Source organism: Tupaia chinensis, unplaced genomic scaffold, assembly GCF_000334495.1.
Source record: "Tupaia chinensis unplaced genomic scaffold, TupChi_1.0 Scaffold000355_1, whole genome shotgun sequence".
In the NCBI taxonomy this organism is placed as follows: domain Eukaryota; kingdom Metazoa; phylum Chordata; class Mammalia; order Scandentia; family Tupaiidae; genus Tupaia; species Tupaia belangeri.
The window spans coordinates 14,011,352-14,028,548 of record NW_006159850.1 but is presented as its reverse complement, the minus strand read 5'-3'; the positions used below and the strand labels follow the sequence as shown (position 1 = coordinate 14,028,548).

The 17,197-nt window shown below is 42.1% G+C and overlaps 1 protein-coding gene and 1 non-coding gene across 3 annotated transcripts in view; both read right to left on the bottom strand.

Moving 5' to 3' along the window:
• The window catches only part of SF3B3 (splicing factor 3b subunit 3), a 55,900-nt gene that overhangs the window by 26,648 nt on the left and 12,055 nt on the right, over positions 1-17,197 (bottom strand). For both annotated transcript variants that reach the window (XM_006152655.3, XM_014589405.2), the window contains exons 6-11: positions 15,946-16,058; positions 13,603-13,740; positions 11,083-11,186; positions 10,083-10,248; positions 7,315-7,410; positions 3,341-3,413 (exon numbers count right to left, since the gene is read on the bottom strand). In XM_006152655.3, coding sequence (XP_006152717.1) covers positions 3,341-3,413; positions 7,315-7,410; positions 10,083-10,248; positions 11,083-11,186; positions 13,603-13,740; positions 15,946-16,058 — 690 coding nt within the window. The remainder of the gene's footprint in view (positions 1-3,340; positions 3,414-7,314; positions 7,411-10,082; positions 10,249-11,082; positions 11,187-13,602; positions 13,741-15,945; positions 16,059-17,197) is intronic.
• LOC114008576 (small nucleolar RNA SNORD111) lies at positions 13,936-14,025 on the bottom strand. The gene has a single exon (XR_003550097.1). It is a non-coding gene; the product is annotated as a small nucleolar RNA SNORD111 (small nucleolar RNA).

The following is a 17,197-nucleotide window of genomic DNA, read 5'->3' as shown; positions in this document are numbered from 1 at the left end:
GGCACACACGCACACACGCCCGGCGTGAGTTTTAAGTCACCGGGTCCAGGACACGAACCGCGGTCGACTATGTGGGAGTCCAGCGACATAGCCATTATGCTAACTGCTGGTTCCCGGGATCCAGCTGCTTAACCACCATGCCACCTGCTGGCCCGATATGGATGTCTTAATAGTTTATAACAAAACTAAAATCCATCTCCACATGACACCAGACTTAAACTTTGACTTAAGCTGTTTTGAACTGGAAATTTCTGGTGCACAAAAACAGAAATTGCTTAATAATAACATTATATGAATACTCTTATCATTTTCCATATTCTCATTACTGAAACCTAATACCTTAAAAACTGGGAGCCAAACAAAGGGCTCTAGGTGGCCAGGATTTCTAGTCTCTTAAGCCAAGGAAAAAAGGGGGGCTTTCAGAGAGAGGAGGGACCATACAACTTTGAGCTTTTATGCAACAGAATGAGGGAGGGGAGGAAGGGGTGCCTGGGTCCTGATCTTCCCTGTGACCATGGTCCCTGTGACCAAGGTCCAGACTGCTCAGATATAGAAGAGATGGCCAGTGGGGTTTAATAAGGTCATACTTTTGCTAGATAATTCAACAAGCAGGAAAGCAATGACTGGAATCTCGAGCTGTTTCCCTCCACAGATTTCCTCTAAATACCCATTACTCAGTGAACACCAAGCACACTTTATCTTCTACCCCTTCCATTCTGTAGCTAAGAAAAGATTACTCTTAACATCCCATGGAGGCTACAAGTTCAGAGCAAACCCAAGCTGCAACCAAAGTAAATGACTAGGAGTGATAAATACTCATGGTGCTTTTTGTAGAGCTTTTAAATCCCACATGAAAGAGCCTCAGTTCATAGCTCAGTGAATATTCTGAGGGTATAAGACTTGAGTGCTGAAGCACTGCTGAAGCCCTCAGGGAAGGAATGTTTTACTCTTCTCCATCCCTTGCCTTAGGATCTCAGGTTCGACAAAGTAGCTCAGTCCAAGGGGCAAAGTGAATGATTTTAAACCCAGATGACTGAAGCCTCCAGTATCTCACTTCATATTCAGAGTGCCTGGTGCTATACGCCTTAGCACGGTCCTAGATACCAAAAGCTTTCTTCAGGTCTGATCTTTCGTTCAGCTTGCCTGAACATGTTAACCTCAAGAAAGGGTAGGAAACTAAAGCGTTCCAGCTACAGGCTCTCTTGGCCTGGTGAAAGATAAGTTAGTCATATTTTCCAAATTCTGTGGAAGAAACAAAGAAGCCGACTCCTGCCTCGGGTCACTGGACACTCTGGTGGATGAATGTGCATCTCTGTAATGGACGTTGACATCCAACTGCAAATTACCCTCTGAGAGACGCCATCAGGGCAGCCTCAAAATTCTGGGCAGGTCCCTCTCCCTGGGTAACTAGATACAAGACCCCACGGTAGACCCTAGTGGTAGGTACACACCTGTGTAGGTCAGCACCTTCACCAGCCACCTGTGGAAGAGAAGAAAAGGCTTGGTATTGGTAGTGTGCATCACCAAGTACCAGCCAAGGTTAGTATTTGCCGGGAAGACTACAGCACGTGTGGACAGAGTGTTCGCTCAGCGAGCTTGGGAACAAAGAGAACCTGACCTGTTTTTGTGGGTAAGTGTCAGAATTACAGTATCTAAAGAGTAAAACTTACCAGGATGTAGACCTTTCCTAGACTTTACTATATAACAGAGAAAATTTGAGCCACAAGTTCCATCAAGTAACATACCGATCATTAACTTAGCAAACATGTCTCTCCAAAGAGCCATCCCCAATCCTCAGACATAAGAACATTCCTTCCCTTCTAACCTCTCTTGGCAACATGCTTATGCCTTTCTTCATAGCAGAACACACAAGTTGTGTCTATTAGTCTGACTGCTGAGGGTGGGATTTACGTCCATTACTGACTATGTGATGGGTACGCAACTGCAGTACAGAACTTATCATGAGAAAAACCAGCAAGACCCAGACTCTCAGTGCAGTCAGTCAAGCTGGGCATTGGATTAAGATTCTGGAGACAAGGTTTTCTGGCCCTATTACCTGATATGCTACTTTAAGAGAGTCAACCCCTATGACTTTCCATGTTCATAAAACTGAGGAGAAACTTCTCGGTAAGCCTAAATCTATTTTAAAATAAGAAGCTGATTTTAAAAGTAAAAAGAAAAAAGAAGAGCACACTAGTTATCTCAAAGCCTCTTCCTCGATCAATCTGGGTAACAGTCTTAAGAGCCGTAATACGAACCAGACACCAAACCAAAGGTGAGCCTCAACACTAACCAGCTTGAGAAAGATCACACACTGGAAGTCTTTAAAAATCAACAGTGTATTCTCAGCTAAAGCAAGTCTACCACTCTCCTATTCACTTTTTACCCCTTTCTACTCAACTCAAATTTGATTCCAAAGCCCATAATAAAAACAAATTGGCTAAAAGGTGTACAGTACTAACCAAAAAAAAAAGATTTTTCCTCCTACACATTTTCCCAACTCTCTTAAATTTGCTGCATACAACCAGAACATCTAAGTATCAGGCATAACTACAGTTGTTTTCTTAAAAAGGCTTTTGTACACTGACCAGGAAGATCTTACTCACCAGGCCCATATTCTTGAGGGAATGAGAGAAAATGAGGTCTAGGAACAAAATGACCCAAAATGACCTACAGCCCCACAGTGAATCAAAGGGATGAGAGCCAAGTTTTACTCTTTGGGACTGAAATTCCCCCGTCACAAGACTTCCCTGCTATTACACAGCTACGCATTTTCAAATTACTTTTAACATTTGAGAATGGCATGACCACTTTTTATCTAAGAATTCAGATTCCCTCTTTTTCTCCACCCTTCTTTTCCAAAAACTCCATTCTGAATCCAATCAACCAATCTCTGCTTTCCTTAACAAAAGCAGGACTAATTTACCAAATCTTGTCATTCCCAAATGGCCACCTTGAATTTCACTGTGGTTTTAGCACAAGAACATAACTGAAGAAAAATGAAAAAGCATCAACAACCTTCCTTCACACCATACCACTTACACAGACGGAACCAGGGCCTCCATGAATATAAAGTCAGAGAACACCACACAAGACAGCTCCGTGACCCTGAGATGCTTCCGTGCTATAATATTAACAGCCTCCCTACACCCTCCTCCCCACCTGCACAAAAAGCAGTATAAAGTGAAGACATCCTGATAGGAAAAATACAAGGGTCAGGACAGAAAGTTCCTGGTTTGTGGTGTTAGATGAAGTGATTATCATTACAGTTTCAGCCTCCTCAGCATTCTATCAATGGTACCCAAGCCCTCATTCTGACTGTTGGGAAGAGGCTGCTTACCTTCAATGTGCCGACGCACCGTCCAGACAGCATTGGGGTTACCGGGCAGCTCAGAAACAGCCATTTCTGACACCTGACAAGAGGAGGAAAGCCACAGACCCAATGAGCATGGAACTCAGCTGCTTGCTTACACCAGTACTAGACAATAAAGTCCCAAAAGCAATGCTCACACTGCGCTGGAATAAAAGGATGGAATCTTCCTGTGAAAAGAGAACCTAAGAACCAAAAAGGTCGGAGAACTGGCAGTTGCCCTGACAGTCTTCAGCAAAAGCCCTGAAATGGGTGAGAGCATACAGCTGCAGCAGCCCAAACCATACACATCCTTTGGCTACATGTCTACATTCTCTCAGAAAGGGTGGTACCACTGGGAACGACGCAGATCATCTAAGTTAGCATCCCATTTCTTTCTCTAGCTCATTTAAGAACAAATCCCTTTTTTTTTCATGGGCCAATTCAAATGCCACATCCTTTAGGAAAAAATATTCCCTATCTCTTTGGCTGGCAGTTATCATCCCCTTCTGTACATGCTCACAGGACTCAGTCATCACCTCTCAGGGCACTAACACTTTCATCTTACCCGCTATTAGGTTGTCAGGGAAGTCATGATGTATTTTTCTGTTTTTCTATGCAAAAATGCATCATGCCTTTCCCAATAACCCAATACCTTTTTATATTCCTGTGTCAGCGCTAATGATTCTCTAGGGTCAACCAGGTGGCATGGTGGTTAAGGCAGCTGCATGGCCTACTATATGGCCTACTTCATGGCTCAAACCTTGGACCTGGTGGCTTAAAAAACATGTGAGCAGGAGAGTACTAGGTGGCATGGAGGTTTAGGTACCAGATTTCTACATGGCTAACTTCACGGTTTGAGCTCCAGACCCAAAGACTTGAAAACACTCTGGGTATGTGGGTACGCATGTGTGCATGCCCCAAATCTCAAGAGAATGGCTTTGGCATTGCCACCCCCCTACCCCGGAACAGGGGTGTATATGTTATTTCCCACTTTCTCTTTTTCCCCCTGGCAAGCGCACACGCCCTATAGCAGAAAAAGAAAAAAAGAGAAAGAAAAACCCATACGGAGGGATATGTAGTGCCCAAAATCCCAAGAGGGAAATAAAGAAGGGACTGTGGTGTGGCCATCCTCCCTGGGGGCGCTTTCTCCTTCCTTTTCTCTCTCTTCCCCTCCCCAGTGAGCACATGTGCCCTGGAGCTAATTTTAAAAATATATACACAAATAAATAGTCCTCTAAATGTCTTCTCAGTTCTTAAAAGCAATATCTAAAATAAACTCAAAATAATATAGAGGGGAGGGAACCAGCAGTTAGCGTAATGGCTATGTCGCTGGACTCCCACGTGGTCGACCGCGGTTCGCGTCCCAGACCCGGTGGCTTAAAACTCACGCTGGGTGCGTGTGCGTGCGTGCCCAAACCCCCTGGGGGGGTGATTTCTCGCTTTCTGTTTGTTTCTCTCTGTCTGTCTGGTGAGCACACGCGCCCTATAGCAAAAAAACCTCTCCCCCCCCCAAAAAAAAATTATCTATAGAGGGGGGACCAGGAGTTGGCGTAATGGCTATGTCGCTGGACTCTCATGTAGCTGACCGTGGTTTCAGTCCCAGACCCGGTGGCTTAAACTCACACTGGGCACTAGAGTGCATGTCTAAGATTCCGAGAGAAGGGATTATGGCGTGGCCAACCCCTCTAAGGGGTGATTTCTTGCTTTCTGTCTCTCGGGCTCTCTCTTTCTGGCGAGCGCAAGTGCCCTGTAGCAAATGCCTCTCCAAAAACTTTCAACATCAATAAAATTTAAGTGTCAAGTTCTATTATATTCCATATCAAATATAAAATTGACAATCACTGTGCTCAAGCCAAAATCATAACCTAGTCAACGAACAAGGAAAAACAAATCAACGTGTAAGAACGAAGCAATAAAAAAAATATAATAGGGACTTCTTAATAAATCAAGTGGGGGTACCAGGAACTTAAAAAACACTGATTTTTAAATGAATTTTTATTTCTTATACTATATATAGTATTTCCTGTTAGTGAATATATGCAATTTTGGGAAAAACGCTAGCTTTCCTCAGATGCTGATATTCAATGAGAAATAACTTAATCAAATTATGGGTCCAAACTGTGCCCAGACTATTGAAAACTTGGCAAACTGATGAATGTTTTGGTAGAAAAAAATATTTTCAAACTTCCCGAAAAAGGATTAACAGCCAACATTTACATATGTACTACATGCCAATTGTTAAGCCAAGTGCTTCATATGCATCCTCTAACTCACACAGCAATTTTTTAAGGCAGGAACCATTATTAACCCAATTTTACAGAAGCTCAGTAAAACTAGTAAGTGGTAGAACCAGAATTCAAAACCAGGGTTTTCTTGGCTGTATTCCAATAAAAACGGACAAAAACAGTAGGTCTCTTGAATCTGCAGTTTGCCAACCCCAAACTATGAAAATAAATTGTCACGAGAAACTCTTTTTTTTTTCCTTTTTTTAAAGAGAGGTTTTGCTATAGGGCACGTGTGCTCGCCAGAAAGACAGAGACAGAGACAGAAAGCGAGAAATCACTCCCTGGGAGGATGGCCACGCCACAATCCCTTCTCCTGCATTCTCCTCTCGGGATCTTGGGCACACACACACATGTGTCCAGTGTGATTTTAAGCCACCGGGGCCAGGACTCGAACCATGGTCAACTACATGGGAGTCCAGCGACATAGCCATTACGCCAACTGCTGGTCCCAAAACTTTCTTTTTTAAAGAATAATTTTATTTATTATTGTTTTTATTTGTTATATAGCACATGCACTCAACAGAAAGAGATGAGAATGGGGAAACGGTGTGAGAAAACATGGAACTGTGATCAGCCATGTGAGAGTTTGGCATTTTAACCATTATGCCACCCGCTGGCCCAAGAAGCTTTATTTTACTCTAACAAATGAAATCCAAGGTCTCTTCTAGAAGGCATCAACACTAGAACCATGATGAAAAGAGGATGTGAAATTTGAGAGGATAATTTTCAGTGTCCAAATTAACAAAAAGATTAAATAATTCTGATCCATCCACTTGAGAGAAATATTATAGAACGTTAAAAAACAGTGCTACTAACAGCAAACAGGGCCAGCAGCGAGTGTCTCAGAGGTTAAGGTGCTAGATCCCACATGACCAACTATGTGGTTTGAGTTCCAGATCTGGCAGCTTGAAAATCACACCTTTGCCTGTGCATGAAAGCCCAAAATCCCAAAACTAGACCGGAGAAGGAACTGTAGAGTGGCCAGTCCCTGCCCCCCACCTGGATGATCTCCTTCTTTGGTGAGGGCACACACCCTATAGCAAAATCTAAAACAAAAAGGGTAAGAAGTTTTGCAAGAAGAACATAAATACATAATATTAGCATAATTAATATAACTATCTAAAAATTCTGTATTAAGACTAAGACTAGGGCTGGCCCTGTGGCCAAATGGTTAAAGGAGCATAACCCAGATACATGGCTGACTATGCAGTTTAAGTTCTGGCCCTGGCAGCTTAGAAAACAGGCTCGGGGCATGTGCATGCCTGACCAAGATCCAGACAGGACAGAGAAATAGAAGACAAAGGACTGTGGCATGACCACGCCCCATTGAAGGTACTCACCCCCCTTCCCCGTCAAGCACACATGCCCTCTGGCAAATAAAATTAAGAACACAAACAAAAAAAAACTAATAAGACTAAAAGGAAATAAGAGTAAAATTAAAATGTCCCATGTAGATTTCCTAGCCTCCATGTTATGGCTAGTGAGCCTGGAATTAACATGCTAACAAAGCACAGAACCAGAATCCTAAATTCTTTAAACTTTAGGAAAACAGAAAAAAATACATTTTCATGAAAAAAAAAAAAAAATCACCTTTGGCCTGTTCAAAGTAAACCCATAAACTGCTTTGTCAATGCTTCTCTCCAAACCCTATAGCTTACCCAGAAATTACAATCTTACCTCAAGTCCATGCCTTAGGACTCTTAGAGATGATCGAGGTCCCCTACCACAGGCCACATATAGCTGTGGGGTGTCTTCATTGGCTAGATCAGCTATCTGCATAGAGAAAAGGTTAGGAGAAAAAAAAATGTTTGGTCTGCTAAGTTTTCAGACCCAACCCTAATTCTCAGGATACAAACTTCTTGGTTTTTAAGTTTATAAATGGCCTACTGGCCCTGACATAGAAAGAGAAAAAGCCCCTATATATCACCAAAAGTAAATCAGTTTGAAGCAGGTTTTCCCACTACAAAAGTCTTCAATCGGTTTGTAAGTTAACAAAGAAACTTTTACATTTAATGAAACAAAGTCCTAGAAAACTTCCAACTCATATTCAGCATTCCCCTTCAATCACAACCTTATCCGTACCTAAAAATTTCTCACCAATAAAACCCCTATTTATTCATATCACAGTAGATACCCCCAATCATCATTTATTCTCATCACTACATAAAGTTACACTAGACCTGCTGTTAGACTGTCTATAATCACAGCCACACTACCTGCAGATGCTCCTATAATGAAGCTGATTGGTTTTGGGGTAACTCTGCACCTGGTCACTGAGCCACTGAATGGGGAACCATACATTTTTATATTGGTATCTCAGGTATTTGACTGCTTTCTTATTTGATGATCAATATGTGAAAAGAATTATCTGTACTGAAGTCTTACTAAACCAGACAGTTAAAATGAAAATCTTCAGGGCCAGCCAATGGATAGCAGTTACATGGCTGGACTCCCACATGGCCAACCCTGGTTCAAGTCCTGGACCCAATGACTTGAAAATCATACCAGGCAAATGTTCATGTATGCCCAAGATCCAGAGAGGAGAAAGGAGAAGGGATTGCAGCATTGCCATCCCGCATAGGGTGATTTCTCACTTTCCCTCTCACTGTCTCTATCTCATTCCCTGGTGAGCACACGTGCTCTAAAAAAGAAATCCTCAACTTTTTGTAGCACAGTATGGACTACTAGACCATAGATGAACATGTGGGTTCTGAGTATAGACAGCCTTCACATGCTCTTAAAAATAAACACTAACTCAAGTATTTTGAACACATCTTGTGGGGCCAGTAGATGGCATGTGGTAAAGACACTAGATCCCACATGGCAGACTCCATGGTTTGAGTCCTGGACCCAGCAGTTTGTGCATGCCCAAAATCCTAAGAGGGGAATGGAGAAGAGACTGTGATATGACCACCCCCCCCAGGGGAGGATTTCTCACTTTCCCTCTCTGTCTCTGGTGAGTGCATGGGTGTCCTAATGCAGAAATCTATTAAAATAAAATATAATAAAGGAATTTCCTTTAAAAAAAAATCATCTTGGATCTTTGTACAGCCTTAATGAAAAAGCACATATTACTTCTTTACAACTTTAATGAAATGCTCTGCTGTCTTGGTCACCTCAGTTCTGCATATCATTACATGCATGAAAAACTACTACTCAGAGAGGGGATCCAGATGCCTCAGCCCAATAGAGATCCGTGGTACAAAAAATGTTAAGAAGCCCTGCTACAGATATCTTAACTATTCATTTTAAGCCTATAAGCCACTTATATCATTTCTCCAAGTTCCAATAAAAGGGGAAAAGAATCACTAACATTCAAATTAGAAATTACTTATGTTTTTACCAACAAGACTGTTTTTCAACAAGAACATAAGTAGTTAATTTCATACTGCTTAATATACCAAGACGAGTACAAGAATGCTGGGCTGTCCCCACTACACAGTAAGCAAGCCTCTCTCTCACACCCAAACTGTGATTACCTAGACAGAGTGACCCCTAATAGTCACTCAAACCCCAGTAATTCCGGATGCAAGGACATGGTAAAATTTCTAGCTGCTCAAATAGAGGGCTAGTAGTGGGAGACATAATCTCCACCCTGGGCCATTTCAGGTTCCTCCTTGAGGATGAGATTAAAAACATCCTGTTACTGACTGATCCCAGTGTCTCTGAAGTTATTTTAAAGACAAACTGTGCTAAACACGAAAAACAGTGCAATACATATTATCGATTGATAAAAGATCAAGTTCAGAATACTCTTAGTATATGAACTCATTCACTTTCAAAAGAAAAAAGATACAATGCACGCAAGTGTGTAATCGTAGGTGCAGAGAAAATGACTGGAAGCAATCACAAGAAGTTGTTATCAGCAACAGCCTCAGAGGAGCTCAAGGCTGAGAAGACTCAGGGGAGGATTTTTATTTTTCACCTTTCATAGGTCTGAATTTTTACATTAAATACGAATTTTACCAATGAAAAAGTGCAGGGGCCAGCAGTTAGCATAATGGCTATGTTGCTGCACTGCCATGTAGTCGACCGTGGTTCGAGTCCAGGACCCAGTGGCTTAAAACTCACGCTGGACGCGTGTGCGTGCGTGCCCAAGATCCCAAGAGGAGAATGGAGGAGAAGGGATTGCGGCGTGGCCATCCCCGTGGGGGGTGACTTCTTGTTTTCTGTCTCTCTCTGTCTGTCTGGCGAGCACACGTGCCCTGTAGCAAAAACCTCTCCAGGAAAAAAAAAAATTAGAAAGTGCAAAGATTTTATTATGTTTTTAGTTCCCAAATTTGTCCCTCTAACTGCTCTACCTTTGTGCTCAGGCAATTTCACAGACATACTAACAAATCTGTTTCCGATCAGACCTTAATTTAACTAGGGGAAAATATCAGCCTTTCCGTGAAAAGCAGCTGATGGGCACTGTTCACTGTGACGGTGCCTGGAAAGGCCCTCACCTGGCAAAACAGGATTGGAGAGAGACTATCCAACTCATCCACCAGCACAAGGTTTTTGAGTGGTCTTGGCTGGAAGAAGAAGGTGTCTCCCTCTTCCAGGGGCATGGCAGATGAAAATTCGGGTTCTTCATCATCATCTCCAAGATGTGCAATTTGGTATAAGTAACTGAAAAGAGAGAGAAACTTTTTAACTACAATACACTTCCCAGAGATCATGTTTAAAACCAACACAATGCTAGAGCTATTTGGAGCTTAGATATCGGTCTTAAATTCAAGGCTGGAGTTTGGATTTCTTCCATTTGGCAACAAAAAGCCACTAAAGATTACATCATAGGGACAGGGAAAATAATTTCATTTTTGTCTGCTTGGTGAGATGACCACAAAGGGAGAGTTCTGCAGGGAAGGCAAGGAAGTGAAGTAAGAAAACTTATGAATTAATTCAGATTAACACAACAAAGAAATATAGAAGTAAAAGTAGAACTGAAAGTGATGGAGGACCAAAAAAGTGCCATTTTATACTTCAATTGCTAAAATGCATCTAATAAGAGCAATACTGAAGTTGGGAGGACTGGTGAAACGAGCAGGCAGGCCCAAGTATCTACAGGGTTCACTTTAGATTTGTGCAGTGAAGGGTTTGCCCAACATCTCTACCAGGTAAGTAGTTCGGTGAAAGAAATCTAGGAGAAAGTTCAGGAGAGAGAACACTTCTAAGGATATTTTCAGAAACACCCAGAGGTACTGACTGAAACCACTGAAGTTAAGGAAGATAATTTAAAAAGAAAAGAAAGACACAACTTCTTTACAAAAGACAATATTCTGGGGTCAGCAGATGGCCTAGTGGTTACGTTGCCATATGATTCTCACATGGGCAACTGCAGTTCAAGTTCTGGGCCTGGTGGCTTGAAAATCATGTCAGACAAGGGAAAAGATACACATCACTCCTGCTCATTTTTATAGTGACCAGAGTGAACTAATAACAAAAGGTTTACTCATTACTCACTGGTTTCCAAATTCTGATGCTACGAACAGGAAACCTGTTTTAAGCACACACATGGCAGCAGCAACAGGCACAGTATCAAAATACTTGAGCCGGATCTCAGTAACCTGGATTAAAAAGAAAAAGAGAGTCCAATATAGAACCAAGTGAAGCTACTGAGCCACAGAAGGCAGAGCCCAGTGTTGTTATGGTAAGACGGCATAAGCTGAGAGCAGAAGAAACCTCAGTATCTAAACCAGAGGTTAGCAAACTACAGGTCACAGGGCAGCTGTGGCCATCCATTCCCCTATCTCCTATACTATAATGGCAGTTACGTAGTTGAAACAGACTACCTGGCCCATAAGAGCTAGAAATAATTACTACTGGGACCAGCAGAAGGCATAATGGTTATGTTGCTGAACTCATCGTCGACTGTAGTTTGAATCCAGGGTCGGGTGACTTAAAACTAATGCTGGGCACATGTGTGCGCACCCAAGTTACCAAGAGGGGAAGGTAGGAGAAGGCCCTGGGGTGTGGCCATTCTCCCTGGGCAGGGCGGGGGAGGGGGGGAGGAGAAGGGGGTGATTCTCGCTTTCTGTCACTCAGTCTCTCCAGTGAGTGCATTCTCACTACAGCAAAAATCTCTCTTAAAAAAATAATAATAATAACTTGACCTTTACAAAAAGAAAATAATAAAACTACCCGGACCAACAGATGGTGTAATGGTTACATCACTGGACTCTGACATGGTTGACTACGGTTTGAGCCCCAGACCCAGTAGCTTAAACTCACTGGGCATGTGTGCGTGCATGTCCAAAATCCCGAGAGGAAAATGGAGAAAAAGGGTGTGTAGTGTGGCCCTGAGGGGTTATTTCTCACTTTCTCTCTCATGAGCATATGCACCCTATAACAAAAATCTGTAAAAAGCAATAAAAACAATTTTAAAAATAAAATAAAACTACCACTTCCTACCACAACAGCTATCCAGGGGCCAGCAAATGGCATAATCCTACCACAACAGCTATCCAGGGGCCAGCAAGTGGCATAATGGTTGAGGGTCCTGGACTCCCACAGGGCTGACCTGACCGCAGTTCAAGTCACAGACCTGGAAGCTTGCTTTCTCACTTTCTCTCTCTCTCTCACTCTGTCCCTCTCTGGTCGAAATTAAAATAAATAAATAAATAAAGTTAAATAAACCTTTTTTAAAAATTAAAAATAAAATAAATAGCTATCTAAGAAAGCACCCAGTAGGTTCAAAGAGCTTCTCCACTGGAGGAAAAAAAGAGATTACATGTATCAGCAGTTTTCAATAGACGATTCTCTTCTTAGAGAGAAAGCGAGATTGAGCTTTCCCTTCTTATTCAGACCACTAATCACTTGAAAATAATGACTGGATGTGGCATTACCCAGTCTCCTACTATTAGATATAGGCATCAGAAGTCTTATTAACCAGAGAGAAAACCTATATTCATCTATTGGTCCCAAAGGCAACCATTTTCTAAATCATTCTAAGTTTCCATTTAACTTGTCAGTTTTACTTGGCCTGTCCATCTCAGAGAAAAACTGTAATAACTATATATACAAATACTCAAGCTTTTTTTTTTCCCCTTTCTAGATGTTGCCATAAAGTACAAAAGAGAAAGCGAAAAAGTGAGAAATCACCTCCCCAAAAGTGGAATGGCCACACCACAATCATTTTCCTCTTAAGATTTTGGGCACGCGTGCACACGAGCCTATTTTGTTTTTCAAGCTGCCAAGTGCAGGGCTTAAACTCTGTGGTGGGCCATATGAGAGTCAGTGCCTTAACCACCATGCTACCTGCTGGCCTCCAAATAATCAGTTTTTAAAACAAACAATTGGCTTTAAAAATAAAAATTATGGACTGGGAACCAGCAGTTAGCGTAATGGCTATGTCGCTGGATTCCCACATAGTCGACCACGGTTCGCGTCCCGGACCCGGTGGCTTAAAACTCACGCCGGTCGCATGTGTGTGCGTGCCCAAGATCCCGAGAGGAGAATGGAGGAGAAGGGATTGCAGCGTGACCATCCCCTCTGGGGGGTGATTTCTCGCTTTCTGTCTCTCTGTCTGTCTGGCGAGCGCACGCGCCCTATAGCGAAAACTCTCAAAAAAAATAAAATAAATAAAAATTATGGGACCAGCAGTTGGCGTGATGGCTATGTCACTCGACTCCCATGTCCCACACCTGGTGGCTCAAACTCACGCTGGACCAATGTGTGTGTGCACTCAAGATCCTGAGACTCACGCTGGACCAATGTGTGTGTGCATGCTCAAGATCCTGAGATGAGAATGGAGAAGGCATTACAGCACGGCCATCCCCGCCCCGGGGCGGGGAGTGATTTCTCACTGCCTGTCTGTCTCTTTCTTTCTGGCAAGCACACACACACTCTATGGCAAAAACCTCTCAAAAGAAAAGAAAAACTGAAATTAAGATTAAACTAAGGAAGCTTTTAAACAAACTAGAACCATAACAAATAGTTGGGTTTTTTTAATTTAATTTTCCCCCTCCATCCATGCCTACTTACCATATCTTCATCTGTCTCCAAAGTAATCTTGAAGATATCTCCCTGCTCAGTTTGGGCCAAAAAGAAGAACATCGACTTGGTCTTATGAGTGGCAGAACAGACAAAAATCATTCCTCTTTCAGGGTCATCCAGGTCATTCTAGCAGAGTCAAATATATAATCAACATCTTAGAACTGAGTTATTTCTTATTTCTACAATTCACCACTTTACAAACAAGGACCACTCAGCTGCCCAAGGACCACAGGCATATGCTTCGACTGCACCTGCCTGCCAGCCATAACACTAAAACACAAAACCTAAAAACTGTCTGCTATAAAGAGTGCCACAATATCATAGCCTGATCAGATCAGTAAGGAAAAATATATCTTCAGAGAAAAATGATCAGAGAAGAGACATGAAATGTAAAGTCATCACTTCAGGCTGTCCACGTCCATGGCACTAACATCCAAACCATGCATCATCAGCCTTTTCCAATATATCAACTTCTTTGGCTTCTAAAAGGTACATCTTTAATTAGGATTTTGAATATTTTTAATGTTTTCAACATTTTGTATTTCTCTCATGAGCAAGCTCCTCAAATACTTCTTTGTTGCCTCAAAGACAAGTACAGTGCTTGGCACACTGAGGTACTTAATGTATGTCTGCTCAACTGAGTGACTTCCCATCTCTCACCAAGAATTTAACTTCCCAAACGTCTTCTCAGGCTTTCTAAAACTGGTGGTATCTTACTTAGTTATCACATATTAGATCAACTAAGGCTTAATACCAGGAAGTATAAACTAATGTTTAAGTGAATTAATTTGGGGATGAAGAGGGAGGGTCACAGTTAACTGATTCAGGGAAACGATCAATAGCAAATCACTGAGTAAAATGATGTTGGGGAAAGGGGACCAGCAGGTGATGTGGTGGTTAAGGTGCTGGACTCCCACATGGCCGACTATGGTTTGGGTCCTGGACCTGGAGGCTTGCTTTCTCTCTCTTACCCTCTTACTCTGTCTCACTCTGTCCCTCTCTGATCAAATTAAAATAAAGTTAAATAAAATAATTATTTAAAAAAAATGCTGGGAAAAGGAAATTTAAAAGTCTCAAAGACCACCACCAGATTCCACACCAATTGCAAAAAGAAGGTACCTTTACAATGAAGACTGAGCAGACAGCACCTTAATAAAGTGGTCAATTTAGCATTACCAATGAGACAAATCACTATTTAATGTACCTAGTATGATGCAGTGAAAATATCCATCAATATCTATGCAATAATCCTATCGAAAACTTTAACCCCGTTATAATCATGAGGAAGCAGACTGTGGGACAGACTACAAAAAATTAGCTAGGACTCAAACAATGTCAGTATCATAAAAGACTACAACAAAAAAGGTGAGCGGAAATGTCCTGAATTAAAGACTAAAGACAAATTATGAAGAAATTTTTCAACATGAGAGAAATAGGGATACAAACTATAACTATTACACAAAATGTTAAATATCCCAAGTCCTGATATCAGCAGTGTGGTTACTAAGAAAATGTCCTTGGTTCTGAAGAGCCACATCTTAAATACCTGGAATGTAGTGTCAAAATGCTTGCAACTTACTTTCAAATTATTTAGCCTAGGGAACCAGCAGTTAGCGTAATGGCTATGTCGCTGGACTCCCATGTAGTCAACCGCGGTTCACGTCCTGGACCCGGTGGCTTAAAACTCACGCCAGGCGCGTGTGTGTGCGTGCCCAAGATCCCAAGAGGAGAATGGAGGAGAAGGGATTGCGGCGTGACCATCCCCCCTGGGGGGTGATTTCTCACTTTCTGTCTCTATGTCTCTCTCTGTCTGGCGAGCGCACACGCCCTATAGCGAAAACCTCTCTTAAAAAAAAAATTATTTAGCCTACAAAAGTGCTTAAGTACATCTTGAGGAAGAAAAGACATAAGCAGTGAATCCAAGTGAAGGGCATTCAGGAATGCATTGTCCTGCTGTTTTTACATTTTCCATATGGTGGAATTTTTCAAAATAAAACTTTGGTGGAAATGGGAGAAAAAGAGCAAACAAAATAAAAGATAATCTACTGCCAATAAATATGCATAGCTTCTCCTATCTAAAAACTTTCACGAATTCCAAACTGATTACTGTCCTTAGGTTCCTCTGAAGTGGAAATTAACAGTTTTCATTCTCTTTCTCAAAGAATTTGTTTTGCTTTTACTGAAATATGTCACCAGTTTTATTAGAAATAATGCTTACAAAGAAAATAAAGCTTAGTAACAGATAAACCGAGACAACAACTGTAATTACGAAAATTAAATCCATTTAACAAACACAAATACCTCTTCTCTTAATGCAAACAAAGACCTTACCCGTCTCCTAGGAATTGGGCATCGGATGTCTGGCTGGTCACCAAAGTTTTTGTAGGTGATATAGTTTTCAGAGCAGATCAGGACTCCACTTGGACCATCTGACCCTCCTGGAACTGTCAGAGAAGTTACAACTTAGCATGACTTGATATAACCATGAGTTACTTTTTACTTTCAAGTCCATCTCTCTGTCAACACAACCTGATAAAGGTAGTGGACCTCAAGGTGAGAAACATCCCATTGTTTCTTTCTCCCTGCTGTCCATGCTAAACAAGTATGAAGGGTGATCTCCTGTCCAATTAAGTGATAATACATCTGAATTTATACCTCCAAGCCCAGAATTCAGTTTTAAACTTCAGAACTATAATCCAATTGCCCAATGGACGTGGGTGTTCCAAATGTTCTTTAAAAGCATAAGGGGTTAAGGCGGGACCTGTGGCCCAGCAGTTGAGGAGGGAGGACCAACTGTGGCAGACTATATACTTTAAATAACGGTCCCAGTGGAGTGAAAAATATGCTGGGCATGTGCGAGTACAAGCCCATAATCCCAGAGGACGGAAAAACGAAGAAGGGGTCTGCATGACCACAACCCACTGGGGAGTGCTTTCACCCTCTCAGCCCAATCTCCCATCACTCTGAGCACAAACACCCCCTGGCAAATCAAAAACAAAAAAAGTTCAGAGTCTTCCAAAAGTTCATAGAAAACGCCTATTATGAAAAATTATGCATGTCTTTCTAAATTTTTTTGCACCAAAATAAATATGTACTTTACTTTTGCTTCGTGAATTTTTTTTTTTTTGAGAGATTTTCACTGTAGGGCGCGTGCGCTCGCCAGACAGACAGAGAGAGACATAGAGATAGAAAGCGAGAAATCACCCCCCGGGGGATGGTCACGCCGCAATCCCTTCTCCTCCATTCTCCTCTCGGGATCTTGGGCACGCACGCACACGCGCCCGGTGTGAGTTTTAAGCCACCGGGTCCGGGACACGAACCACGGTCGACTACGTGGGAGTCCAGCGACATAGCCATTACGCTAACTGCTGGTTCCACTTCATGAATTTTTTGAAGTCCCTGCATTCAATGTGGTCACCAACAACCTAGTTTCTTCTCAAACCTGTTCTACTTTCTGGATTCTTCACCTAACTGAACACCACCATTAATAAACCAAACCAGAACCTGGAAGTCATCCTTCAGTTTTCTGCCTTCCCTCTGTCCTCCTGATTCTACTCCTTCGCAGCTCTCATGCCGTCAGTCC